General features: G+C 34.9%; 1 protein-coding gene across 2 annotated transcripts in view; it reads left to right on the forward strand.

Moving 5' to 3' along the window:
- Positions 1–17,752, forward strand: part of LOC134540554 (adenylate cyclase type 3) — a 195,591-nt gene that overhangs the window by 85,164 nt on the left and 92,675 nt on the right. Inside the window, exon 2 of one of the 2 annotated variants that reach the window (XM_063383369.1) lies at positions 9,737–9,886. The exons of the other annotated variant lie outside the window; for it this stretch is intronic. Within the exon in view, the coding sequence (XP_063239439.1) occupies positions 9,737–9,886 (150 nt within the window). The remainder of the gene's footprint in view (positions 1–9,736; positions 9,887–17,752) is intronic. 2 annotated transcript variants of the gene reach the window in all.

Genomic DNA, 17,752 nt, shown 5'->3' on the forward strand with positions numbered 1-17,752 from the left:
GCTGTTCAAGTATAAACATTTGCTGATAGAACATTCTCCACATAAATCTTTCAATTTTTTTTATGGTGTAGCATAATTATTTATCTAGTATAAAGGCTTAAAAATGTGTTTACATAAAGGAGCCTGAATGTAATATGATTATAGTTTCTAAATATGTGATTTTAAATTTTCCATTCAAATGGAATTTCCAGAAAGTTCTGGGCTACCACTGTGATATTTTTAATTCTGTGCTCTTGTGCTTAACGTTGATTTCAATTTTTCAATACCTTGCAAATAAGGGTATGAAATTAGTAAAACTGAATAAATTCAAGAAAGTGCAGTGTTTCCTTGCTTGTAGTTAATGGGAAGCGATAAGAACAAAAAAATACGTCAATGGGATTAACCTATTTTTAATAGTTAAAACAATATATTTATCTTAAAATATTGTTTTATTTCGTTTGGGTAAAAAACACACCTTGACACGTAGTTATTGAGTCCTTAATAAATAAAATTAATGCAAACAAATTTATTTAAGTTAATAACCCTTATTTGTGTCTAAGTAAAGGCCCTTGTCTACCACTTAACTCCACAGATGTTTTCGAAGTGTCAAATGATAATAAAATTACAAGATTTATTATTTACACAAATAAAATAAAAACCAACACTATTAACAATAAAATACATTTCCACGACTACAGTCAAAAATACGAATTAAATAAAAAAAATACTAGCAAGAGAAAAAACATTATTAGTCAATTTATAAGCTACTAAATATAGCTCATTGAATTAAAAATTCATGGCTGAGATAAAATAAAAAGTTCGATAAAAATTTCTGTCAAAATGTTAGTAATTCCTAAAAGTTAGTAAAATAAATAACGAATCTTATTTAACAAGGAAAAATTATTAGTTTCTTCCAAAATTATCTCAGCATTCCGCATTAAAGTATAGGCCTATAATACGCATAACGAAGTCAAAGGATTAAAAATAAACTACAAAATAGTTTAATAACCTATAAATGTCCTGGTATGAATTGGAGTTACTCAAAAAATGAAATAATAACTTTATTTTTTGGCTTAGGATTATTATCTCAAGTATACTTCACTGCCCATAAGGTTTACTATCCAAAAGAGAAAAATAAGTTAAGAAAAATTGAAGACGAATGTGGATGTACCCTACCTCTAACTACAAGAGACTGGCAATAAACGCTCATATCAAAATTATGGAAATATGATACTAGACCAGAACATGAGAAAAATTGTAAAACTTATCCTCTTATCACGTAGACATCACACACCTAATAAAACAGAACACGTCTTTTTGCACATTCAGATCACATTAACTATTTCATGGAAATATTAATTAAAGTTGTGTTCTTTCGGATTCAGATTTTCACCTTTAAGAAGGTAGACTACTAAACAATGATCCTTTTACAATTTTTGCTAAAAAAAAAAAAAAAAAAAAAAAAAAAAAATTATAGCTAAATTTAACCTTTAGTGATAGAATGAATTTTATTCTTAAAATCAAGGTTATATATTTTATAATTAATTTTTGGTTTCAAGAATTTTGTGCTAAACATTTTAGTTTCGGTATATAAATAGCATATTTTAAAATTTGGAGTTTCCTAATTTACTTACAAAACACTCCGTGCATACAGAATTTAGTAAAACTAATTTTATTTTTAGATTAAAAATAAAAATTTAAAACTTAATAATGTTACGAGTAAACACTACGTAAAAAAATTATTTTAAAACTGTGAGATACTAGATTACGAGAAATCAGTTTACGTTAGAATGAAAATATAAACAGGCCTTTGATTTTTATTTTAAAAAAAAAAAAAACAATTATAAACACTTATTTAATTGTTAAAACCATTTGAAACCAAAAAAAAACTTGAGTTGAATTATTAATTGCATTTAAATTACGATTTTTTTTTAAAGATTGCTAAGAGAAGTGCTTCTTTAAGATTGTTCTCAGAAAGCTTTCAGGAGGGGGTGGGAGTACAGGGGTGGCGTGGCAGGGTGGAAGTGTGGGTGGTGTTCGGGGTGGGAACATCCTGACACTTTCCCTGGTCATTCTGTCACTGTCCTCCTTTTTTCCCCACAAGGCCTTTCGGCGCCATGAATAGCTGCAGCTCACACGTAGAGGCAACCGTCCAACTGATAACACACTGGCAGCGAACCTCCCACCCCTTTCCCACCCCCAGGTGACGGGCAGGAAGCTCACACGCTTCAAAGGGGAAGCCTACAACTCACTTAGTTTCGGTTCCCTACCACGTTCGTGCAACTTCGGATTTCTCTCAAAAAATGAAATTAAAAAAAAAATCGAAGGGTTAGGTTAAGGTTAGGTCAGTCACAACATGCTTGTTTTCATTGGGAAACTTCTGATTTAGCGGCTGATGAAGTGGCGTTAATACCAAAAAGCAGAACTTCGGAAATCTTCGGAAATTCTTGCAGGGAACCGAAACTACGTGAGTTGTAGGCTTCCCCCGCTTCAAAGAGCGCGATTCGAGAATACACGCCTCAACCCGGTAACCGGTGAAGTTGCAACAGCGCGAGTTCACAGACAATGTACAGTCACTGCAAACTTAACCCCTTTGTCCAAGAGTCCACCACACACACTCCTCTCTCTTCAGCAAGCAACTTAACTCTAAAGGCGAACAAAAAAACTTTTAAAACATGAATAAAAATTAAAAATTAAGGTAAAAACAAAAGTTGAACAAGAAAATAAATTCAGCGGGTAAACAAAAAAAATTTAACGATAAGGTAAATAAAAAATATAAACAAGTAAATGAACGATAAAAATTATCAAGATTATAGCTTCAAAGACGACGAAGAAAATATACATAAATTTCAACTCAAAATTTAAACATTCATACCAAACATATTAACAAAAAAGTGAACAAAACATGAACAAGAAAGATAACACAAAATTTAAACAAGACAGGAAACACAAAAACTAACAAGAAATATAACAAAAACTAACAAGAAAGAAAAAACTACATTTAAACAAGAAAGAGAACACAAAAGTTAAACAAGAAAGAAAACACAAAAGGCGAACCAAAAGTTAACACTTAAGCTGTGATATAATTCAATTACTCGGTTATGTTTTTGCAACCCCACATTTCACTTGCCCTTGTATTATACCTACTATATTATCTAAGGATAGCATTATACCAGCTAAACATATTATTTATTTATTTTTTCAAGATATACATTTTTACTTTCAGTATTTTTTATCTAAATTAATTATCATTTACACTAAATTAAAAAAAAAGACGAATTAATGGCAATCGTTTCTAGTTTCTTCTTTTGTTTCGTTTATGGTCGTTATGTATTTATGTACTTGTTGAATCTTAGTTACAAATCTGTTAAATTATATATATTTTATATATTAATATATACAGAACTATAATGTTTGTATACCTTTTTTTTTTGCAAAAACCATGCAGTTAATCAGTATAAATTTCGTATCATTATATTAATTATTTTTTATCATTGGAGTAAAAATATTTTGTATTAAAATGTTTATTAATATATCACTTTTTTATTGAATTTTGATATTATTATTGAATTTTTGTCTGTTTGTTTGAAAATGGCACCAAAACTACTACACCGATTTCAATGAAACATTTTGTGTCTAAAATCTTATGATTAAACTTAAAAACGGGAATATATTTTGTCTCAATACACTGACGGAAGTCAAAGATATACAAATTAACCGCCTTTTTTTCACAAACAAGTGCAAACAATCTAAGGTGAGCTCCCATTTCTACCAACACCCGCTTCTACCAATACTACTATGTACCACATACATAATCTTATTTATTTATTCCATCACAATCGAAAACTATTTCATGAATTTTTACACATGATCTTATAAAGAAAAGAATCACTATGTAATTATTTGCATGGGGACACGCACTATTAATTTTATTTATATATTTATCGTGAAGATTATCAAAGCGAAATTACATCTCAAATTATCCTGTGATTATTGCCTTGAGTATTCACTTTTAGCGACGTTCCTTTAACAGAAAGTGCGTAATAATATCGCAGATCGCGTATAATTGCATACTTAACTTCCAGATGCCTCGTGATATCGCATCCGGTAAATGTACGTATTAAGAAGTATATACTTCAGAAGAATTCGGGCATGGCCCGAATTTCAATTCTAGCAATTTTTATATATATATATATATATATATATATATATATATATATATATATAGGAAAATACCTATACCATACCTACGCCATAGTTAAATTATTTAAAATAACCGTTTTGACATATAGGTTCTTCGCTTGAACGCAGAAAATTTGCAACAAAATTATAATAAATGTCAAAAAATTTCTAAAATATAATTCATGTTTAAATATTACATTTTATAACAGACTTAACAAAACTGTTGCAATACGAGATAATTACAGAGAAGAATTTTTTAAATATAGTTAATAATTTAAGCAAAGAGAAAATTAATGAATTTTTTATGAAAGCGTATTTACTCGTCAAATTTAATTTTTTTTTAGTCAGTCATAATAAACTGTCTCTACAATGGCTTTTAATATATGTAAATATAATGTGTAATTAATACAACACAACATTTACCGGTGTTTTGAGACTGTGTTAAAATGTAACAAAATGGTATTACGTCATAATTATTTCAAAAATTAATTTCCGTTAAAATTATTCACAGAAATGAGCGGGAAATTCTAAAAATAAATTTGCATTTTCAATAAAGCATTTAATTATAGGCAAAGTTGTGAGATATTCGTATGCGTGTTATTCAATATATTTATAAGCGATATTTGGAAAATTTCATGATATTATAACTACAGAATATGAAATTCGTACAAAGTTACATCGAATTTTTAGTTTTACAAAAAAAAAATTAAACTTGAAGTAATAATCCTCAAATGTTTGCTTTATAAAAGCAAAAATATAATTGCAATATTAGTATTATAACATATATACTTATTTTACTAGAAAAATGCTTTAGTACATCTTCAAGTAACATTTAAAAAACTTGTTTGTTGCATAGAAAAAATATATATTTAAATTTTTACAGGGATAAATAAAATATAAAAGCTACAAAAAAATTCTTGGCGAAACCCATTTTTATACATAACGGAATTGATTTGTGGATAAATGTACCCTGTTATGTTGCTAATATTTATCGTATCGGTTTAGACAAACTGTCAAGTAGGTATTGCATTTTTTTATTTGTATTAATTCTATGATTTTATTTTACCAAAAATAAACAAAAATGTCCAAGAAAAAGAAAACTTTTAAATGGGTTAGTGGATATTAAATGAAAAAGGGGTGTAAAGGAAATTGTAATATCAGACAGATACAGCGTGAATGAATATTTTTTAAATATTTTACTTTAAATTATAAACAAAATATTTCCTGGTTAAACCATTTTGAAGTAATGATAATATTTTTTTCTAAGCTATCTTTTTACACCCGCTCCTAAACGTCGTATTTTTTATCTCTGGAAAAATATCTCGAAAGCAGACGTGGTAAGAACACTTCAGCCTTCGCCGAAATTTCTCAGATAATCATAAAACTTCTCCCGCCCTGCTGAAAAAGGTGAAGAGTGATGAGAGCTAAGAGATTAGATGACTCGGGTGAAAAGAAAGTCGATAAGGTGATGAAGTGAACTTTGTATACAGTCGTTGGCGAGGTGCTGAGGGGTACACAAATCGAACTTCATCTGATAAAAGAAAGAAGCGCTTTATACCTCGGGTCCACAGGTTGGGAAATGTTGCGCGTTCCTTAACCGTTACGTCACGATCCCGCTTAAACAATTCTTCTTATCATTCTGTTTTCTTTATTTTCCTGTAGCGCCTTAACGCAGTAAACAGAATAAAAAATTGGTTGTCTGTAAAGTCGGTTTACGGACGATAGTTTAACGTGACAACGTCATAACAAAACATTGCTGAAATATTGCATACTTTTATGAATAAAATGGAATAATTTTTTATTGAATTATCACTATTTTGTATGGATACAAAGGAGTGAAATGAAATCTACTAATTTAATTGATAAATTTACTTTTATTTGCACTCATAAATTCAAATATGTTTATTACTTTAACGAAGAGATTATTTTAACTATAACTTTTATACATGTTTGCTATTTAACTTCTTCCAATCTGTGTTATTCTGTTGAGGATAGGACGATGATAGGAAAAGTAGGAAACGAATGGGAGTGTTTCCAGTTTAATGTGCCTCAAAAAAGTCAAATCGATGGTTGTTCCAATCGACTGGAAGAGAGATAGATGCGGCGCAAGCGTACAATGAGCGTAACGGGACAAAGTGTAACGGGGCAATGTGCGTAATGGGACAATGAGTCGTCCTTTTTCGTGCGTGCAGCCGGCGTTCATCGATTTATTAGACGTTGTCACGTCAAAATGCGAACACTATTTTGTAGTGGTATAGTTATATTCAGACAAATGTATGAATTATAACTATATGTAATTTTACATGAATATTTATGTTCCATTTAAATAAATTACAGTGTATTAGAGAAAGAAGCATACTTGCTTCTTTATGAGGAAGGGGGTAAATAAGAGAGGCTTTGGTAAATGTATGAAATCGTGGCTTAGTGGAACTTAATTAGATAAATGTGCGACATAAATATTACCTGCATGTTGAGACATTTACACAGGTTTTTGACGTGACAAAGTCTAATAAATCGATGAACGCCGGCTGCAAGCACGAAAAAGTGTCCCGTTACGCACATTGTTCCGTTACTCTGTGTCCCGTTACGCTCATTGTACACTTGCGCCGCATCTATCTCTCTTCCACTCGACTGTTTATAACGTGAAGTGAAAAGTTAATGTGGTTTTCATTGCTTATTACAACAATTTCGGCAATAAAGGTTGCATTTTAAAAATCTGATTACCAGTATAATTTCAAGTATTTATTCTTTTATTATTAAAATAAAAATGATTCAATTATATTCATAAAAGTATGCAACCATTTCATCAATATTTGTTATGACGTTGTCACGTTAAACTATCGTCCGTATACCGACTTTACAGACAACCAATTTTTTCCAAGCAAACGAACTGACTTATTTTATTTATTAAATGGTTTGCTTTTTGTTTATAATTCATTTTGTTCGTTCATTAAATTTCTTTAATGGTGTTCTAAGTCACGGTTAATATGTTTAGTGTTAAGAGGCTCGTCGTATCTGTATTGGCGAGACGGGATGATAAAGCGCGACGCTCGCTGGTGCTTCTAGCGCGGTGTCTCCTCTGGACTGGCGCGCAGTCTTCTCGTCGTGCATCGAGCGTCGACCGTTTCATTACACGGCGGAGAAATGATGATAAAGGTGTAACGCAAGGCTCTTAAGTGCTTTCAAGAATCTGTACCGGTTGATTCAAGCCTAAATATTACTCTGAAATCACGCCTTTAAACCATGTTAACTCTTCTAAAATATACAGTTTAAAAACTTAATCCGGAAACGAAAATAATGTTCGGCCCTCAGGCGAATTCTTAAATGCTTTTCGTAAACATACCCCACTCGGATATCTTGAGTAGTTTTGAAATCGCGTTGTTTTTCCTGGAGATCTGCGCACCGTGTGTGTGCCCGGGTGGGCGGGGGACTTGAACTGACGTTTTACTTTTATATTGTGTAATAACTAGAGACCTGAAAAATTCGCGAATTCATTTCATGTTATGCTAAAATTCAAATAATTATACCTTAGTGCTGCTTCTGTCATTGGTCCACTGTTAATCTGGAGGACTGAGGGCCAATTAGAGACCCTCACTCATAGAAGTGTCGAATCACAGGCCACCCAGTCGAGACGACTCACAAGTCAGCAGCCAATGAACAGTTGGCATTTGCCCGGGTGTGTAGAGGATATCGGAGTGCATCCTGGAGGTCATTGAACCCGCGAATTTTTCCGGTCTCTAGTAATAACACGAGAAAATTTTAAACCAGGCCTAGAGATGAATTTATTTCGTGTTCAAATAATGAAATTAAACAAATAATTCGAGATGAAATTGTTAGAAATAACCATTAAAATAATAGAAGTGCGAAGAAGAAAGAATAAAAAAAAAGAATCAACATGGCGTGTCAGACCCAGCTTTACGAACGTGCACATTACAAAAAAAATGGTGTAGAGGATGGAAAAGGGGGGGGGGGAAGGAGAAGGGGTGTAAAAAAGACGTTCTACAAACGGGTCCTTTGCACGCGATGGGCGTAGATGGACGTATTTCTCCCCCTACCCACTCCCCCGACATGACGCCAACATGGCGAAGAGATCCAGGCAAGCAGCGAAGGGCATAATTCCAGAAAAGCACGCAACACCGCAACTAAGGTTAGTCACCCCTCCCTTTGCCCAATTTTTTTTTTTTTACTGCGAGCTTCGGGGCGGAGATCTTAAATCCCTTCACCCCCCCACCCCCCAAACTACTGAGCTCAAACTCATTTCGATTAGTACCTTCAAGAACACTGCACGTCATAAGAAATTATATTCTTCTCCTGAGCCACGATTACAAACCAAACCCCTGGGTGGTACAATGACTTGGGTGACCAACCACTTCCCAATCACCCCCTAGCACTGAAAAAAAAATTGGTTGTCTGTAGAGTCGGTAACGTGACGTCATAAAAAAAACATGGATGAAATGATTGCATACTTTAATGAATAAAATTGAATTATTTTTATTTTAATAATAAAAGAATAAATACTTGAAATTATACTAGTAATGAGATTTTTAAAATGCAAGAATAATTAACCTTTTTTTCCCGAAATTGTTGTTGCAATAAGCATTGAAAACCACATTAACTTTTCACTTCACTTTATAAACAGTCGACGAAACAGTTCATGTAGATGACTTGTAATTAATTTTAAAAACTGGCGTTTAAGCTATAAAGTTTAAATATAATTATGAACATGTTTTCATATAAATAAACTGTAATCAAATATCTATCATCAATTATATGAATCACCATAATTTTTTAGTCAATTGTAACATAACCTATTATTACTGCACTCGCCGACAGCGTAACGGAACACAGCGTAACGGAACAATGAGCGTAACGGGACACAGCGTAACATAACAATTAGCGTAACGGGACGCACCGTAACGGGACACTTTTTCGTGTATGCAGCCGGCGTTCATCTATTTACAAGACGTTATCACGTCAAAAAAAAATCAGGTCCAAGACTTGACACTTTGAAAAAAGGTTCAGCACTTGATGACAATGCGATATTAACTCGCTTTATTGTCTGTGTCTTCTTGTTTGTTGTTCCTTTACAGATAATTTTTTTTTTCAGCATTGCCCCTTGGATTCGTGACGTCAGGCTACGTGCCGAACAGTGATGTGTTGCGGGTTGCATATTGTAACATGCTCTCACGCTAAAGGGAACATTGTGCGGATCTTGGCGTTCCTTGCGTAGTTTTTAAACTAGGCCTGAGGTTGTTATAATTTATACGTTTTTTGTTTAAAAATAATATTGAATTTTAATAAATTTTTCTTTTTAACTTTTATCTTTATATAACTAATCTAAAGTTTCTTAGGTTATATTTTATATATATTTATTTCTCATTTACAAACGTTTAAAATCGTCAAAATACCGCATGTAATTTGAAGTGATGACTAGATGCACTCACGTACAAGCTTGCTTTCGTGAGTGCTTAAATTTCCTGGTTAATTAAGTGAATATTGTTAACAAAGTGTAAAAAAAAAAATGGGAAATAAATTATTATTAATTTTTTTCTCCCCCATTTTTTTTCCCCGGCAGTTGTCGGCCAACTTGCTGCTGCTGCTGGCGGCCAGTCTGCTGGGACTTACGTCCTACTACCTGGCGGACCGGCAGCAGAGGAGGGCCTTCCTAGAGACGAGGCAGTCGCTGGAGATGAAGCTGGTCATAGAGGAGCAGTCGGCAGAGCAGGTGAGACCTCCGCCATGGAGGAATGATCACCGCCATGGAGGAATTATCACCTCCATGGAGGAATGATCACCGCCATGGAGGAATGATCACCTCCATGGAGGAATGATCACAGCCATGGAGGAATGATCACCGCCATGGAGGAATGATCACCGCCATGGAGGAATTATCACCTCCATGGAGGAATGATCACCGCTATGGAGTAATGATCACCTCCATGGAGGAATGATCACAGCCATGGAGGAATGATCACCGCCATGGAGGAATGATCACCGCCATGGAGGAATGACCACCGCCATGGAGGAATTACCACCGCCATGGAGGAATTACCACCGCCATGGAGGAATGACCACCACCATGGAGGAATTACCACCGCCATGTAGGAATGACCACCACCATGGAGGAATTACCACCGCCATGGAGGAATGACCGACCGACAGCTTCAAATAGTTTCTGCTATGGAATTTTCATTTTTTAAGATATTATCTTTGAAAGATTTGTGCAATGGAAGTGCATGACTTGATGTGTAAGCTTTTGGACATACGTTAACAACAGCAATTTTTTTGCATAATTTGAGTTTTTGTCTTTTGGTTGTTTTTTTTTTTTTTTTTTTAGTTTTCTTCCACAGACATACATGTGCTTAGCAATGGCGTATGTCCAAAAGCTTACATCTAATTAATTTTTAAGGTCTGAATTTTATATATATATATATATATATATATATATCAGAATGACTGGAACTGCAATAACGATGTCAAAAGACTCTTAGAACCGGAATTATAAATACAAACAAATAGCCGAATTGAATTATATTAAAACATTTAGTTAATAATGATGGTATGTAATTTGAGAAATTTTAATGTTAACAAGCCAGGTGCGTAATATTCGGAAGACACCGAGCACCGTTTACTCTGTATCACTGCGTGAGACACACTAGAGCTTGCAGCAAGATTGTCACGACGCGACGTTTAGAAGCAGAGTGCGAGTTGAAGACCTCCAGCCGGTCAGCAGAACGCTAGTTTCAGCCTCGACTGTTCAAATCTGAGTTTAAATCAAAGCTTTGAATCCCAGCCTTGATGCACAAGCCTAGTTTGAGTCAATGATTAGCTTCCTGCTTGAATCAGCTTTTTTGACGTGACGTCTAGTAAATCGATGAACGCCGGCTGCACGCACGAAAATGTGTCCCGTTACGCACATTGTCCCGTTTCGCTGTGTCCCGTTACGCTCATTTCATATTGCTCTTTGCTAACATGAACCTCCTAGCATTGCGACCGAGTCCGTGGCGTAATTCTGTTTTCATGCATTTCAATGTAACATTTTCATTTCTCTTTGCTAACCCGTTCCTCCTAGCATTGCTGCAAAGTCCGTGGCGCAAATATATTATTTTTGACTGCATCTTGATGTTGAGTAAGCCATTTTACTTCACATCATCCTTGAAACACTCCCATTCGTTTCCTACTTTTCCTATCATCGTCCGTACGCCTATGAGAGGAACATTATTTAGGCCTCGAGTTTTTAATGAATTAACGACGAGTCTACCGGCACACGAGGGTTGATAAGGGGGGGGGGGGTTGTTTGTCTCTCTCGCACGCACCTGCCACTCTCCATCAAATCAAGCCGGTGAACGAACGGTGGGTTGGTTGTGGGTCAATAGGAGAAGGGTGTTTTGGGAAAGGGGGAAGGGAAAATGTCTGGAACAGAAGGGTGGAGGAAGGGGTTAATCGCACAAGCCGGAAACTTCCCCTGGGGATTTGATTGATTTGCGAGAGTAAGTAGCCATGTTCAACCGTTACAGCACTTTCACCGCATGTAGTCTTTAGCAACTACGCGAACCGCATTGCTTACGAATGCAGGTTTTTTGACGTGACAACGTCTAATAAATCGATGAACGCCTGCTGTACGCACGAAAAAAAATCCCGCGACACACATAGTCCCGTTACGCACATTGTTCCGTTACGCACATTGTTCCGTTACGCTGTGTCCCGTTACGCTCATTGTACGCTTGCGCCGCATCTATCTCTCTTCCACTCGACTGTTTATAAAGTGAAGTGAAAAGTTAATGCGGTTTTCATTGCTTATTACAACAACAATTTCGGCAATAAAGTTTAAATATTCTTGCATTTTAAAAATCTGATTACTAGAATAATTTCATTTATTTATGGTTTTATTATTAAAATAAAAATGATTCAATTTTATTCAAAAATAATGCAATCATTTCATCAATGTTTTCTATGACGTCACGTTAAAATATTGTCCGTAAACCGACTTTACAGACAACTAATTTTTTTAATAGTTTATCTATAAATATACAATATTTTTCTCTCAAGCTGGAGTCATGCCATGTCATCTTAGATTTCTTCCATATATTTTTTTTGTAATAATTCAAATTTGAACTCTTTATCCCAAAAATCTGGGCATGTCAAGGCACAAATGAAATCGCCCAGATTTTTCTTTACCTTCTTTCAACCACATTATTTACTAGCAGGCTCTGATCTGTTAACACCACAAGGTAATAATTTATTATTTCACTTTTACAAAGCTTCAAAGGGAAAAAAATATCGCATGGCGTTATGTCAGGTGAACGTGGATGCCAGTGTAAAAAGAGCTCTGTCGTCTCGACCATTACGACCAATCCAACGGTCAGGGACTTGGACGTTCAACCACTCTCGTACAAAGAGATTCGAATGGGGAGGGGCCTCCATCCTGTTGCCAAATAAATTACAGGTTCATAATCTGCTAGTTGGGGAAAGAGCCATTCTTTTACGCTGCAAACGAGAAAACAAAAAAAAATGGGTTTGTGTACTTAGGTACGCGCGTGAGAAGTTATACTTCTTTGCCATCAAAAAAAAAATAGTTTTTAATTGCATGCAAATAATTCTCCATGGTAGCGTTAATTATTCTCCATGGTAGCGTTAAACGTTTAACGAAACCTTGTTGGAAGTCGCATTAGAAGTATAACTTCAAAAAGTAGTTTTCGCGCATGCGCTTTAATCGTGAAACTGAACGAACACTCTACACATGCTTACAGTTTTGATACTGTTTGAATTTTATAACTGGGACACTCTTTTGTGGGCATGCTGTACATCCGGACGTATTTTACGCGAGTCTGCGCCCGGATCTGGGTCGTCGGACGAGCTGCATCGACTTTCTGTCGCAGCGTCCGCGCGCCGATTTTAGCTCCGCCGTTTTATCAATTCCCGCTTGCTCCCATTCCTTCTTCTCTATCTTTCTCCTACTTACTTTTAATTTTTTTTTTTTGCAATACGGAGATTTGCCATTGGACGGAGCACATTTGCATCACCAGTTTTTTTTTGTTGTTGTTATCGTGTAAGTGAGTGAAGAGAAATTTTACGTTCGTCGTTGTTCCCGTGCAGTAAAGGGGAAGCCTACGATGTACATTCTGTATTGCACAGACCCGAACAAGCCCGAATATCTACCTTCGGCCAACGTCGGCATTAAAATGATTTGACAGTATTTTTAATGTAGCCATACTAACCTAGCATAACCAACCATCCACAATTTTGTAAAGTAATAAACAAAAAAAAACTGACGAAGTTGGCCGAAGGTAGATATTCGGGCTTGTTCGGGTCTGTGCAATACAGAATGTACATCATAGGCTCATCGCAGTAGACAGATCGTCACGAACCGAAAATTTTCACACGGTTTCGTGCACGTCCCAGCATTTTTAAAATTATTTCCACGTTTAAACCGTAAGAGGTAGGTTCAAGCTCAAATTTTAAATATTTTATTTTTATTCATACGCAACGCCCACAGCTCGGCATGTTTTAGCGGATAGTATCCGAATTTATTTTGTTTCCTGTAAGTCGTGTTTATTACATTATTTTTAATGAATTTTTAGTATTACCATAAGTAAAAGTTAAAAACTGTAGTTTTATATTAAACAAGTCGTTATTTAATGTTTTTATGAACTTTAAAGCAAATTTTTATGTCACTCGTAGCATGTAGTGAAATCATTTTATCATGTGGTATACAGCTTTTTATTAACCTTCCGAAATAATTGAGGTTATGTTTTCGTACGTATAATTTATTTGCCTTATCAATTATAATTTGTTAATAATATTTTAATAAATAATTTTAAAAAGTATATTAGAAAAAAATAAAGTATATTTATTGATTTTCATTACTAATTGAAAATTATCTTAAATATTTGATAAATTATTTGATTAACTTATACACATCTTTATATTAATATTGAATACTAAGTATTTAATTTTCTTGATTTATTGAATTTATACTTTAACAACCGTTTTTATAATATCACTCCAGATATTTTATTAATTTATTTAAATTAATTATTTGCATGCAAAATTAAAGTTAATTATTTTTGTTACCACGCCAAGTATGTACTTCTAACTTCTAACGCGCGTACATAAGTACACGCATTCATTATTTTTAAGTAGTAGCAGGTACTTTACGAATTTTAATTGACGGAAAAATCATCATCAAACTAAATGATATTTAAATTCTCATAGACCAGGCCACATTCGCTAGCATGTGGTATTCAGTATTTCAAAATGTAGTTGTTGATCGATTATTGAACGATAGATATAGTAGTGTATCCTCATTTGCTGAGACAATAACCCAAAATATTACGTAGCTGGTATTGGGGGTTGTAACTATGGAATTGTGTTAAAAAATATATATTTATATGTTTTTTCAATTGATGATGACCGTAAGATTATAAATTGCTATATGTTGGAGCCGGAAAAATTAGAATCTTTCTATAGATGCTTTTTTTTGTTGCTAATTTACACTAAACATGCTATTTTTTTGGCTATTTTCCAACATAAATGCCCCATTTTTAGCTAAATTAGTTTGAATGTCATTTATTTGCAAATATATCCTTTATAAAATGCCACATAACTGCTACATATAAATATCTTGACAGTTATCAAAATTGTTGTACAAATTTGTAAGTTCTTACACTTAGAAACAACCCTCTCTTGTAGACTTTCAGTGACCTGACTCAGCTTGTAGTCATACTTTGCTGTTTGTCTAGGATGCATTTTAATGTATAATTAAATTATTTAAATCCATGTTTACCTCTTAAAAATTATCAGCACTTAAAGTTGATACTCTAGAACAACAGGTTGCCAAAGAATTTCTCTCATCCTCGGAGGAAATGTTTCTCCACCATTCCTCAACCTTCTCTTTATTCCAGTCTTCTCCTCTACCTCCTCTTTGGTCTTACATGGGGTATTCTTTCCGTGTGCTTCAAAGCCATCATTTTCCTAGTCAGCCTCTCTTTTCCCCATTCTCTGCATGGTGATACCATCTCATTCTTGCTTTTTGACGTGACAACGTCTAAAAATCTATGAACGTCGGCTGCACGCACGAAAAAGGATGACTCATTGTCCCGTTCCGCACATTGTCCCGTTACGCTCATTGTACGCTTGCGCCGCATCTATCTCTCTCCCACTCGATTGGAATAACCTTCGATTTGACTTTTTCGAGGAACATTAAACTTGAAACACTCCCATTCGTTTCCTACTTTTCCTATCATCGTCCTATCCTTAACAGAATAACACAGATTGGAAGAAGTTAAATAGCAAACATGTGTAAAGGTTATAGTTAAAATAATCTGTTCGTTAAAGTAATAAACATATTTGAATTAATGAGTGCAAATAAAAGTAAATTTATCAATTAAATTGTAGATTTAATTGCACTCCTTCTTTGTATCCATACAAAACAGTGATAATTCAATAAAAATGATTCAATTTTATTCATAAAAGTATGCAATCATTTCATCAATGTATTTTTAAGACGTTGCCACGTTAAACTATCGTCCGTAAACCGACTTTACAGACAACCAATTTTTACAATGATCTCATTAAAGTCCCGTACTACTGTTCTTACTCGCTTTATCTCACTCCCGATCCTGTCTAGCCTCGTAACAGACCACATACTCATCATGAAATTCATTCCTATAGCCCTGATCGTCCCAGAATCTCGCTTTATCTAAAGCACTATTCTCTGCTCGATAACTGTCAACATCTGAATTTGGGGGGGGGGGGGGGTGGAGAGGGGGAAGGGGGAAATCTCAAACTGCTTGAAGCCCAGGCAACGCCGAGTACTTGAGCTAATTTATGATAATTTATGATCGATGAAGTGATACTTCGGCGCACCTCATCAGGGGTGGCTTCAGAGCCAGGAGGCGGCCATTTTGTGTTTTAATTTCCTTTTTACTAGTTTATATATATACATACATTATTGAAAAAAAGAATACTTTAATTGATGTTAGTGCGTAATTTAAAGTGCTGGTAAATATCTTACGATTTTTAATTCAGTATGCATTATTTCAAATTAGAAATTATATATATATAGTTTGAATTTATTGTCTCATAAAATGGCGGTAACGCCGGGATTTATCGCTAGAATCTATAAAACGAACGCGAGTTAACTACCAAGGAAAGAATATTAACATTTCTTTATATAAATTAACAAAAGCATGAACGAAATTTAAGTTTCGGTTCCAGGTTGGCTGTAAGACGTTGTTTTGATGGGTTTATTTTTCAAGTTCCCCCAGATACGTCCCCAGAAAGCACCATACCTCAGGGAAGGGGTGGAGGGGGCAGTAGTCAAATACGCCCTAGGCCTACCAATAAGGTTCCTCTCCTAAATAGTTGGGCCCTACTTGCAAAAAACTTTTTTTTCTGTCGACACCATAATACTAGAAAGATATTGTGACTTCATTTAGCACATGGCTATCGTAATTTTTACGTAATTATATAAAATACATATTTCCAGATAAAACTGAGTGATTTTTACAAAAAAAACTGGCGCATGAATTTATATATTAATTAATGTTTCGTTCAAGCACTATTAATAATACAGGGAAAAGATAATCTAACATTCGATAGACATTTGATATTTCCATATAATGATTATTAAAGTGTGCAGTTAATACTGGAACGCTTTTCAGGGAACGGATTGCAAAAATAACTTTAACTATCGGAGGTAACTGGGAAAACTCAAAGGATAAAAGTCTAGGGAATAATCCTATCCCAGCTTCACTGGAAACACTGTTTTTAAGTGGTACAGTTAGTTTTCTTGTAAATGTACAAGTTCGAGAAATATATGTGGGTTTAACATGAGTTTTTTTCTGTTCGAAAAGTAAGTGACCAAGGGCCTCGAGAAGTATAGGGCCGTAAACGCGCCCAGGACATAAAAAAAACTCACGTGTTTTGTCTCCGTTGCTCCTGTTGAACGCACTTGTTTTGTCTCCTGTTGCTCCTGTTGAACGCACGTGTTTTGTTCTCCGTTCCTCCTGTTGAACGCACTTGTTTTGTCTCCTGTTGCTCCTGTTGATCGCACGTGTTTTGTCTCCGTTGCTCCTGTTGAACGCACTTGTTTTGTCTCCTGTTGTTCCAGTTGAACGCACGTGTTTTGTTTCCGTTGCTCCTGTTGAACGCACTTGTTTTGTCTCCTGTTGCTCCTGTTGAACGCACGTGTTTTGTCTCCATTGCTCCTGTTGGAACGCACGTGTTTTGTTTCCGTTGCTCCTTTTGAACGTACGTGTTTTGTTCTCCTTTGCTTCTGTTGAACGCATGTGTTTTGTTCTCCGTTGCTTCTGTTGAACGCACGTGTTTTGTCCTCCGTTGCTTCTGTTGATCGCACGTGTTTTGTTATCCGTTGCTCCTGTTGAACGCACGTGTTTTGTTCTACGTTGCTCCTGTTGAACGCACTTGTTTTGTCTCCTGTTGCTCCTGTTGATCACACGTGTTTTGTCTCCGTTGCTCCTGTTGAACGCACTTGTTTTGTCTCCTGTTGCTCCAGTTGAACGCACGTGTTTTGTTTCCGTTGCTCCAGTTGAACGCACTTTTTTGTTTCCGTTGCTCCTGTTGAACG

This window comes from Bacillus rossius, chromosome 17 (genome assembly GCF_032445375.1).
Source record: "Bacillus rossius redtenbacheri isolate Brsri chromosome 17, Brsri_v3, whole genome shotgun sequence".
Classification (NCBI taxonomy): domain Eukaryota; kingdom Metazoa; phylum Arthropoda; class Insecta; order Phasmatodea; family Bacillidae; genus Bacillus; species Bacillus rossius.